The sequence below is a fragment of the Musa acuminata genome, chromosome BXJ2-8 (genome assembly GCF_036884655.1).
Source record: "Musa acuminata AAA Group cultivar baxijiao chromosome BXJ2-8, Cavendish_Baxijiao_AAA, whole genome shotgun sequence".
Lineage (NCBI taxonomy): Eukaryota > Viridiplantae > Streptophyta > Magnoliopsida > Zingiberales > Musaceae > Musa > Musa acuminata.
In genome coordinates this window covers 18,758,991-18,770,917 of record NC_088345.1, presented here as the reverse complement: position 1 = coordinate 18,770,917, position 11,927 = coordinate 18,758,991, and the positions used below count along the sequence as shown (strand labels likewise).

The window sequence follows — 11,927 nt, the reverse complement described above, 5'->3', positions numbered from 1 at the left end:
TAATAGAAAAGAAGTTCATGTTATAGTAGGATTCCTTAGGGGATGCCTTTGATGGGAGGGACTCTCCTAATAACTTATCATAGACTCTCTACTCTCGCCTATAAATAGACAGGGTCTTTAGGGGCTAAAGAGATGCATCTAAACATAGTTGAGAGATCAAGGTTTTTTTTTTTCAATCTCCCTAATCTATCAATTTAAGTGGTTTTGTGAAAAGATAGGAAGAAAGGAGAATGATCTAGTTCTCATTGCAGATTGATATCTTAGATCTGACGATGGTGCGCCTATAGATCGGATAAGATTTATTCTTAACAACAATAAAAGGTACGCATCGTAATATTGTTATATCTAATTTTATTTGATTTCAATCCTGGCATAAAAGTTTTTCGCATTACAAATAACATGATTATAGATTTTATGCTAACAGCCTCAACATCTCTAGTATAAAAGAAGAAACCACCTATTATAAATTTTAAGTCTTTTTGTGAACATCACAGCAATAATTATATCAAAAAGAAGAAAAACTCAATCTCCCTTATATTCTCATAGAATTTATCCGTTCAATAAAAAATACTATTGTAAGAAAAAAATATTACTAATTAAATTACATTTGAAAAAAATCTCTACATTTATTCATTAATTATAAGGGGAGGTAGAAAATCTTATGAATTTTTTGACATTAATGGCCTAGGATATAGTATTTATAGGAGCAAATGTGTTTCTCATAGATAATTTGTTATTGATAATTAATAGAGAATCTAACACTTAGGTCATATCACATATGATAATTTTATTATATATGTAATGAATGCTTAAGATTTTCACTTCTTGTGGTATATATATTTTTTCTTCTTAGTCTTTAAATTTTTTTTAAAAAATAATAGGGCATTTTACTAAAAAAAACTTATACTATTGGTTTTTTTTTACTGAATAGCACTTTTCTATTTAGTTTTACTTATAAGAATCTAATTTTTTATAAATAATAAAAAAACTTATGAACCAGAATCAGTAAATTATGAACCATTTGAAACTAAATAGATTTTGAATTGATTCAATCAAACCTTCTTCCCCTCCTCCTCATCCTTCACTTCCTTCTTCCCTACACTATCACCTCCCCCTTTAACGCCCTTTTACTTCCTCTGCCTCGTTCTATTCCTCTTTCTCCTCCACCTCATTCCCCTCCTCTTTCTCCTTTGTATCTCCTCCTCCTCCTCCTCTGCCTTTATCTTCTTCCTCTTCATTCTCTTTTTATCTCTTCCTCCTATACCTCATATCCTTCCTCTTCCTCGTCATTCTCCTCCACCTCCTTCCCCCTCATCTTCCTTCTTTACCTTCTCCTTATCTTTTGTCTTTTTCTCCTCCCCAACCTTCTTCTCCTCCTCTTCCTTATCTCGTTCCTCCTCCACCTCCTCCTCTCTCTCTATTATCTTCTTGTCATTCGTTGCACCTCATTCTCAAAGAATTGAATTTCATATAAAGCTATATATTATTATTTCTGATGGAAATAACAAATATTATATTGATTGATTTTTATTATGTCACAATCGAATGAGAGAATTGACTATAATGATATGACAAGTTTTACTCTTTAGATACGAGATGTATTGTAATATGTCATTTGATATTCAAACATTATAATCAATATTGTATAAATACTTCGTTTCACTTGTGTTTGATGTGCATATGTTTATCTTAATGTGAATGCATATTGGTATCATTGTTGTGAATACCAATATCGATGCAGTTGAGGCTTTAGCAATACAATGGCAACATTTTCTTTCAATAGTTTAATGACAAAGAGGAGAAAGTAACAAAGGGAGAGACAAAGGACGAGGATGAGGAGGAATGGAGCGAGGTGGAAGAGAAAGCAGAGAGGGGACAAGGTAGAGATCAATAGAAGGGAGGAAGAGAAAAACTAGGAGGAAAGTTGAGTTTGGGTTTAAAAATTTTGATTTGGATCGAATCAGTTGAAAAAAAAAGATTGTGAATTATTTCTTATTTTTAATATCATTTGATATAAAAGATAAGGATATTTTTATTTAAATAGAAAAAAAGACACACCAAGGTAAAAATGAATTAGAAGGGCATCATCTGATAAAAAAATAAATTATTATTATTATTATTTGATAAACTACCTAAGATACTTATATTTTATTATTAACTTTTTGATAAGCTAAACACTGACACCTCCTAAGTATCACAAGGCTTGACTAGTATTTGTCTTCCCTAAGCTTAGCATTGGTAGCTTTACACAAGAAAATGGAGAGGATATATATATATATATATATTAGTTTTTCTACATCAATGCCCCCCTTTCCCTATGTCCCCAAATGGTCCCTAACATAGAAATAAAAAAACTCAAAACACAGTTATAATATTTTTAGTACATCCATAAAAACACAATAACTAGCATAAAAGTTAGTTTTTTTACATGTTATGGTTATTAAATCAATAAGAAATTCTACTTAAAATTAAACAGGATCGATAAGTTAGTTTATATTAAATTTTGAGTCGGTTACTGTGTTTTGATATAGGATCACATTGTTTTTGTGAAAATATCAAAAACACTATAATCCTATATATATATATATATATATATAAAAGACACTGTAAATAATAGGAATTTTTTTGATTGTCATAATAGGGTCATTTTCAGATATAGGAAAAAAGTGGGGTACTGATTGGAAAAAAAGTACCAACCAAAAAAAAAAAAATCAAAATTAGAGGTGTTTTGACAAAATTTTACCCCATATATTTGATCCAATTATATAAAATATTTTAAAATAATACTTGGACTAAAATACCCCGTTATTTTGGACTAAATGGCAGTCATGCCCACCCAGTGGCGGGCGAATACTCACAGCTTTCGCATCATATATTTACCGCCATCAATTAAGATTTCCCAATCTCACGTTCTAATCAACACCACACGACTTCCGGAGATGCCTACACCATACTTCATCCCACTTTTTAGAAGGAAATTAACATAAAAGATAACCCATTTATTTAAGAAAACCCAAACAAAAATATCACAGAATTTCTTTTCTTTTTTAAAAATTATAAATAAGAAAGAAAATTCGACTAACCGCTTGGGGTGGGTCCCACTTCGTGAAAAGGGGGGACGAACGGTGCAGATAGCCAAACTTGGTCTCCCGTCTCCCATCCCAGTCGTCGTCTCCGCCTCCTTGTCTCCAGCGTCCGATCTCCTCTTCCCCCGTCTCTCTCCCTTCCTCCCTCGCTCCTTTGTTGCCTCCCTTCGCTGCGCGCGCGCCAAATACAAAAGCCTTCTCTTCCTCCCATCCAAGCAAAGCAAAGGTACGTCCACGCCCTTTTTCTTCTTCGTTTCCTTCCCCGATTTAGGGTTTGGGTCTCCATGGATCTGTTTGGTGGTTTGTTCGTGGATCTGTCAGGGTCCCAAGCATGGCGGATGCGCCGGCTAGCCCCGGTGGTGGAGGTTGCGGCCACGAAAGCGGAGGTGACCAGAGCCCCCGATCCAGCGTCCGGGAGCAGGACCGCTTCCTCCCCATCGCCAACATCAGCCGGATCATGAAGAAGGCGCTCCCCGCCAACGCCAAGATCGCCAAGGACGCCAAGGAGACCGTCCAGGAGTGTGTCTCCGAGTTCATTAGCTTCATCACCAGCGAGTCTGATTTCGTCCCCTCCCCCTTCTCTCTTCTTGTACTTGGGATGATCCTTTTGGTTGGTTTAGTTAATTAATAGTTTGATAATTTGGTGTTCTAGGGCCAGTGATAAATGCCAGCGGGAGAAAAGAAAGACCATTAATGGCGACGATCTGCTGTGGGCGATGGCCACTCTGGGATTCGAGGACTATATCGAGCCGCTGAAATTGTATCTGCATAAGTACAGAGAGGTTCTTTTCTGTTTTCTTTTTTTTCATTTGAATCTTTCCTGATTAATATGTACTTGAAAATGGGTAGCTTGAGAAGAAATTACGAAGTTTGTATTTTTAAATGGCATACTGGATCTGATGTTCCTTTCCTGTGTTTATTTTGCATGTGCTTTTGCTGCGGTGGTGTTCTGTTCCAGTTGGAGGTAAGGAGCTTCCTTCTTATTGATGCTATATGTGGTTGTTTGATGTTGTTAGGACAGAATTTAGTGCTGCAAGTATTTGCTTCTTTGTTTAATGAAACAATTCTAAACTTACATTTGATAAGGTATACTTTTTCAATATATTTAACTCTATTAACTTAATGACAGGCAAAAACTAGATGAATTTCAATTGCCAAGCAATGTTGGGAGAGCAACATGCTATCCTAGCAGCTAGGGCAATGCATAGTGCATATGTGGCACATATGGTTTGTATCAAAACACTAAAAATTGCCATCATGTACAAACGAAAAATAAAGGAGTGGCCTAGTGCATGAAGCTTCTGCTTCTGATTGGTTTAGGGAGGGTCTATCTAGATTAAAAAAATAAATATATTTTATGGCCGAACAATTAACTTATGCATTGTTTCACTCTTTAAGAAGTTATCAGTGTAATAAGTTTTAAGAAATATAGAAGTCCATTTGACTAAGGTTATATATTATTATTGCAATATTAAATGCAATATAAGAGAATAATACGTGATCACATTTTTATACCTATAGGGACTGCATAAGGGCCCACGTAAGTTAGAGCTACATATGCAGGTTACATAGTCTTATCTGTAGTTGCACGACCTATTCAAGTCACATGAGTCTTGTGGGATGCATTCATATGATGACGTGTGCATTTGTGCCTGCATAAACGACCACAAAAACTGCTTTTTTTCAAACGGTGCTGGCAAGTTTACGATCACAACAATAAAGCTGTGAGTCCTAACACAGTGCTGGCAAGTTTAGTTTTAAAAGATTTGATATCGAAGTTATCTGTGCATATAATAAGTATAAGCTGTATACACAATTACACAACATATTCAAGCCACAATTGTATGTGATGTGTTCATATGGCAGTATGCATATGAGGCCATGCAAAAGCTTTTTTTTTTTCCCTAAATATTGCTGACAAGGGATAATTCATGTTATCTAGATCCAACTGTAAATATAATAAGTAATTATTTATATTCACAATTAAATTAGGTATATGTGTTTGATATGTATTTGGCTTAGTAATATAACCATGCCAAATGAATTCAGCATAATTTTGGCCAAATTCTTTATCAGCTTTATGATACATCAATATGATATTAACATACATTCATTACTATTGATATAATTAGTAAAATATGGCATCAATGGCTTCTTGAGATTATGTTTTTACTCACATCAAAACCCATTGATGAAAAGCATGTGTTGCTTTGCATATACCAGTAGATGAGTGTCATATCCATTGCCTCTTCACCTATGATAGATAAAAGTATATTCTCCATATTGCTTGAAATTGGACTTGTTATGATCATACCATGAACATTGTAGTCTTGTGAAGTTCCTGTAACAGCTCTTTCTTTTTTTCTATAAATTTTTTAATTGTGTTGACAGGGTGACAATAAGGTGTCTGCCAAAGGTGGAGACAGCTCTGTTAAACAGGATACAGCTAGTTCTCATGGTGGAACGCAACCCGGTCCAATATCCCAAGGGGTAGTACTGATTTTTCTTTTAATTTGCATTTGACATTAGATCTGGAAATTTCCTGATACTGGTTCCACAATTTAACATATTTCTCAATGACATAAATAGATGGGTCACCAAGGAACTTTTACTCAAGGCATGAGCTATTTGCAACCTCAGGTACTTTACTTTTTTTTTCTGTTCTTAGTGAGAACTTCAGATGATTTCAATGTACTTTTCAGATTCATGCTGTTGCATTAAACTGAAAGATTTTAGTTCTTTTTTTGTTACATGATTTTCATCGTTTTAGTTGTTACTAAACTAGATTAAGATGATTCTTGTTTTTCCGTAGCACTTAATGCCTTTCCTGAAGGGACTTGTTTTTATTTGTCATATGACTGATATATATTCTTACATACAGAATTACATTTATAACTATATAGGTATATGTTTGCTATTTGTTTGTATTTGGAGGCTAATGGATCTAAAATCATCAATGTGCTAACTGCCCCTGATCAATGTCAATTTACATGGTGCCAAATGAGTAAATTTGAATAAATTTATTATCTTATAAATGCCCACTGGTTTTTGGCTTGAATTTTAGGTACCAAACCTTCTGGTATAACTCTCTCAGGGAAAACAGTTATAACCATTTAAAGGACTGATATTCAACTTCTTCCTGTCTTCTTTTAAATAATTCTTGATAAGTTCATCTTTTTGATATTATAGCAACTGTTGTGATTTTCTTTTACTATTTTAGGTTCACTTGCTTAAAATAGGTGTCGTTATGCAGTTTTGAGCATACTGTTGTTTATATTAGTAATCACTTGTGAACTTTCTCCAACATTATAGAGAAGATTTTTAGTGTTTTAGCATGAATTGCCTTGTGGCCCCATTCAAACATGGTGCCATTCCATGGTTCTGCATTTTTTTTTCATTTTTAACTAGATTTACACTGGAATATCTGAAAAGAAGCAATGAGTTAATTATGCAACTAATGGAAGTGTATGCAAGCTTTATCCCACCTTTTTCTTAAAATTTACCATCTTATGGGGAAACATTGAGATGATTTTCATGAGAAACTTCATCTTATGTCAAAAACATATAGTGCATTGTTTGTTGGTTCTTTGAATCAAGAGGAATTCATCTTGTATCGGAGATAAATGACAAAAAATGCTTGAAGCCATAAATGTTAAAACTCTAAGGATTAATGTGGTTTCAATTAACATTAGTGTGACTTGTTTGTTTGTAAATGGATTCTAAACACATTTGGGACCTTTTTTGAGTTAATTATTTTTTTGAAATTGGCCCATTTATGTCACAAAAATTATAAGAGACTAGCAGTAGAAGGTTCCTCTTGATGTTTCTGAGGTACTAGTTTATCTGCCTGTAGGAGCAATTTGTTCACAGTAAATTTATTTGCTACAAGGATACATTGAAGATGCCAATCAATGTGGTGAGGACTCTTCAAACTGGGATTGTCTAGCTTGAAGATTATCATAATTAGGTTTGATCATTATGAACTATCGAGTGTGTTAACAAATATATATTGTCATATCTGCTTACTGTAGAGCATTGTGCACTCATTTGAGAGCAAATAGGTGCAATTAATACAACTACCGACATGTAAGGATGTGGAAAGAGTATTGTAAATTGTGCAATCATTGCAAGGTGCAATGATGCTAAGGCCTAGTAATATGATGGTGGGGCTATCAATACTTCTCATGGCAGCCTTGGTCATATAATTGAAGATCGTAGCCTTGCCTCAGTTCTACAACAGGCTTTGTTGTTTGTAGCACCTCCAGGGATACTTGTGATAATGATGGTTGCAACAAATTTAGGATTCTGTTCAATATGGATGATTTTTTTTATGGCTTTTAAGGAGGAATTCACCAACTTATATACTTATTGATGTAAGCCACTGTTCTTATGATGCCCTTGGGCATAGTTGTGGCATCCTCATGCCATGACAATGTTATAGTTGTTGATCATGTAGCTCCCATTCTCTCTCTGTCTCTAAGGCGATATTGTAGTTCCCCTTCTCTTGTTTCTATATTGATCACCTTACTAGGACAAGGGTAATAGATTCCTACTAGATTACTAATTATAATGGTGTTCCTCGGAAATTAATTTAAAGTCCCCCTAAAATCTTTGGAAAAAACGAAATCACTGAGAAGTAAGGTTTGCTTCCCATGTGGCTCTAATATTTTTAGTACAGATTTTTGGATCATCTCAAAAGAACATCTGTAGAATAGTCCTGCTATTGAATCCCAATTTCACCATTTATCAATCACAAAATATCTTATAGAAGTCATAAGAAAATAAATGTTATGCTCTCTTATTTAGGTAAAATTGGAGTTTTCTGATATCCAGAGTATATATTTCTTGCTTCCCCTAAAGCTTGAGAAGGCTGAAAGATATGTATTCCTATTTTCATAAATTTATGGATTTAGGAAAACTTGTCACTTTATGATAACTAGTTTTAAGGCTTTCATTGTTTAAAATGTCTCTTCTCTTTGCATTTCTTTTTCTTTCTTTTTTCTCTTTACGTTTTTTGTTATTTCTTTTCCTGTTTTATTGACATTAAGACCATTGTAGAATGTATGATAGTGCAAAACGAACAATTTATGTTAAAATATAAGAATTTTATAAGAACCGGGATTTATCAATCTAATTCAAGATTAAAATAAAGTTATCCATATTAACAGTCCAAATAGAAAAGTGTCATGGGTGATTCTCACTTTGATTATTCAAAAAGTTTCAACAAGTCAAGGGAGTTATTGTGCATTGGCAAGGGAGAAGCTGGTTGCAAAGAAAAAGAAGTGCGAGAATCGAGAACTAATGCACTAGACTCTTAAGTTCCCGTGAAAATTTGTTAGGTTAAAATTATGACATTTGTGGTTGTTTTGACGAGATATAAGAATATATATATATTTTTTATTAGATTTACTAATCGGGTATGATGCTGATATGTACATACGAGTTAATACGTGACACACATTAATATTTAGATTTTTTCTTCTCCTCCCTTTATTTGTTCAATTATCTTCGGAATTTGTAGAAACTTTTTATTTTATTTAATTTCTAACATTTTGTTTTCGATTTTTAATATCGTTTATATGTTTTATTATTTTACCACTAGTTTTTGGTTCTCTTTTATATATAATAATTATATAATTTTATTTTTTATTAATATTTATTTTATTATTTTGTTTGACTTTTGCTATTTTTTTTGCTTTTATTTCAATTATGCATTAATTTTAAATTTTGTTTTATTTAAGTTTTTAATATTAACTATTTACGAAGGTTTTGGTTGTTGATACATTTAAATTATACTCACAATGTGTAAGCAAAAGCAAGGTTCGACTTCTCATGCCGATTGGCATGTGACATGACATGTATCACCTCATACTGACGTACTATGTGTCGGTATCGTAAGGTGTGTCGATGGCACAAAAAAATAAAAAACCTAAAAATTAAGAAAAATAATAGATTAGGGATTTTTATTTGGAAATAAATGTAAGTTTAGCTTAATTTCATACAAAATCATCTAAATTATGAAGGGATAATGATAGATCTTTTTCGGGCTTCGAGGAGCAGCTTTCCGGTATGTTCTGAGTTACTCTTCCATTATTGAATTATTTACAAAGATATGACTTGAGTTGTGAGATTACAAGTTGAAACTTTAAGATTCCAATGAATCAAGTAAAAATTGGATCGATCGATGGGTATACTTGGTTCTACCACCAAAATGAATGTAGGACTCCATTAGTGGTGGATCAGGATCGTTGATTCTATGTATTTGAGTATCAGTAGGGTATGCTTCTCAGATCCAATCCTGAAATTGCTCCCACAACATGGTATGCTGATAGACCGGATGTCACTAGTGCATCAATGTAGTGACATTTGTAGCCTGATAAAACATGTGTTCAAGATGGCTCCTAAGACAAGTATGATTATGACATGTATTGGTGCGAAGGTTGGAGAACGTCAGAACTTCTATTTTTGCCATTGACTTACTACTTCGTATTATAAGATCGATCAGCCTCAAAAGAGAATGACCAACTATCATCGTATTTTTTGTTGATCATAAGAGTCTCCATAATACGATGACTAGGAAATAGGAATACAACGAACTTCGTTTTGTGTCTACATCGTATAGGCTCTGTCGCATTTGTTCAAAATCATTGACTATCTTCCCTTCTCCTTTTCGTGTAAACATGATGACTACCTTCGCAAGTTCTATGATTCAAATCTTGTGTGGCATGCATAAAATGTTGCTCGTCAATCCATGCACCACCTTGAAATTGAGTAGGTGAAACCATCCACTCCTTGTCGTCGCTGTTATCATCGTTGGTCGAGGCATTGCTGTACACGTTGTTGGTATGTTTATTATTCGAGTGGGTTGCTGAAGTGATTGAGAAGGTGTCTTGTTGGCCGACTCAATTCTTTCTAATGGTTTGGCTGATGCTACTGTCTTCCCCTTTACCTTTGCACGTTAAGCGAACGATTGTGATTGTTGGGTGTCATGACCTCGAGCAGTCTGACTTGAGATTGTTCGGCTCCTTTTGCCATGTTTTGACTGAGGGGGATCTTCCTCCTATTGGGGGATGTTGTTCCTTTTTTTTTTTGCCTCTATGATAAAACGAGAAGGACGTGGAGGATCTCTCGCTTCATCAAGTAAAGGATTCTCTTGGCTCTCTGTTGTTTCGACCCACTCCAACATCAGTTGTGAATCTTCGTTGTAGTATTGGAGGTCGAAGGGGATCGATCTTTGGTTCATTTGGCTCCTTGTGCGAATTTTGCTTAAACCTCTTAAATTAGAGTAATCCACAAATTGTACCTTTGCTTGAGTTGAAGAATATGAAATGTGAGAAAGAGTGAGATGTGAGTGAGAATAAGTTAGAGTGTAAGAGTGAAAGAGATTGAAAGAGGGGCAGGAAAGTTAAAACCCCTTTCAAATGCTGCCAATGGTCAAATTGACCATTGGAAACATCTAGATCTAGGTCGTCGATCGAAATTGATTGAAATCCGATCGTTATTGATCGGTATAGGTTAGTAATGATTGAGTTTTGACTTTGCTGCCTAGTATATACCCTCGTATCGCCCGATATGTTACCCCTTAATAAAAATCGCCTAGTATAGGGCGGTTTGCGTTTCGGTTACCTGTCAAATTGAATACGTACCACCCATTATCATACTGTATCGAGTGGTACATACAAACATTGAGTAAAAGAATGAAGAACCAAATAGGAGGTGGTGGGAAGGTGCTATTAAAATTATTCTAATTGATTTTCTATGACATTGTTTGTTGATTATGTTGCTTTCTTTATAGTAAAATAAGAGGCTTTTGACCTAAGATTTTCATATTTCATTTGTTGTTTTTTCCATTCTACTTTCGTATATATATGTTATCTATTATTTTATAATATTTTTAAATTTAATGTCTTTATATTATACATTTAAGGCTCCATTCCTTTCAATATTATTGATTTAATATATTATGTTCAACATGCCACATCTTTTTTGTTGTTTGTTTTTGCTTTTGCAATTAGAGAGCCTTTTGTATATGTTATTATTTTTTCTGGGTATTGGACCCGACTTAGAAATTTGTTGGGTTGGTATGTATCGATCTGTATCGGTGTATAAACACATGGTACATCAGTAAGTACTGATATTTTGGGGAGGAAGTAAAAAGGAAAAAGAGGAAGGGACGGTGGAGGAAGAAAGAGGGAAGAAGAGGAAGCGACGGAGGAGGAAGACGTGGAAGAGGAGAAAGGCTTACTTGAGACGTGGCGGTGTGTAGTGATATCGCAACCGTACCCTGGTCTGGTAGTCGCCTGTGTGAGAAGCATCGATTGCAACATCGGAAGCGATGCTCGTGAGCCCTACGAAGGCGGAGGTGACACTCTTGTGAGAAGCGGGAATTAGGGTTTCCCACTTCTCTTATGCGACGGATCGGATCGCGGTGGGTCTACATACTGGTTAGCACTCGGACTGGTACATGTTGCTTGTTTCGTACCGGACTGGGCAAAACGATGATCTTTGTTTTTTTGTAAAAACAACTCATGCTGCATTTTATAGTTTATTGTCAATTATAAATTGAATTTTCACTAATATTTACACCCTTTTGTTTCTTTTCTTTTTCTTTTGCTAAAAGTCTTATTTTCACTTTAAATAACAAAAAAAAGATTTTGCATAAACCTCCCCATTTGTTAAATGATTTATATAATAAAAATATTAATAAAGGAAGCAAATCAAAGAAGCACCGGTTGACAACTTTTCTTGAGTTTATAAATTATGAAATTTGAGGGCATCAAATGGATAAAAGATTGATCTTTTTAATTGGAAAAATGTGCAGATCACGTTTTAGTATAATTA

General features: G+C 34.4%; 1 protein-coding gene and 1 long non-coding RNA gene across 2 annotated transcripts in view; both read left to right on the top strand.

Annotated features, from left to right (window-relative positions):
- The first annotated feature begins 3,135 nt into the window (after positions 1 to 3,135).
- On the top strand, positions 3,136 to 3,925 carry LOC135619309 (nuclear transcription factor Y subunit B-like). The gene is made up of 3 exons (XM_065121203.1): positions 3,136 to 3,312; positions 3,408 to 3,641; positions 3,739 to 3,925. The coding sequence occupies exons 2-3, from the start codon at positions 3,418 to 3,420 to the stop codon at positions 3,908 to 3,910; spliced, it is 396 nt and encodes a 131-aa protein (XP_064977275.1). The 5' UTR covers positions 3,136 to 3,312; positions 3,408 to 3,417; the 3' UTR covers positions 3,911 to 3,925.
- A 1,550-nt stretch (positions 3,926 to 5,475) lies between these two features.
- The window catches only part of LOC135619310 (uncharacterized), a 35,166-nt gene continuing 28,714 nt past the window's right edge, over positions 5,476 to 11,927 (top strand). The window contains exons 1-2 of the long non-coding RNA XR_010489367.1: positions 5,476 to 5,576; positions 5,676 to 5,726. This is a non-coding gene — a long non-coding RNA (uncharacterized LOC135619310). The remainder of the gene's footprint in view (positions 5,577 to 5,675; positions 5,727 to 11,927) is intronic.

What these genes read in the sequence shown, in the direction of transcription:
- LOC135619309 (XM_065121203.1), top strand. Translation starts at nt 3,418, where the DNA reads ATGGCGGATGCGCCGGCTAGCCCCGGTGGTGGAGGTTGCGGCCACGAA. An exon ending in ATTAGCTTCATCACCAGCGA is followed by an intron (nt 3,642 to 3,738) that starts GTCTGATTTCGT and finishes TTGGTGTTCTAG; the next exon opens with GGCCAGTGATAAATGCCAGC.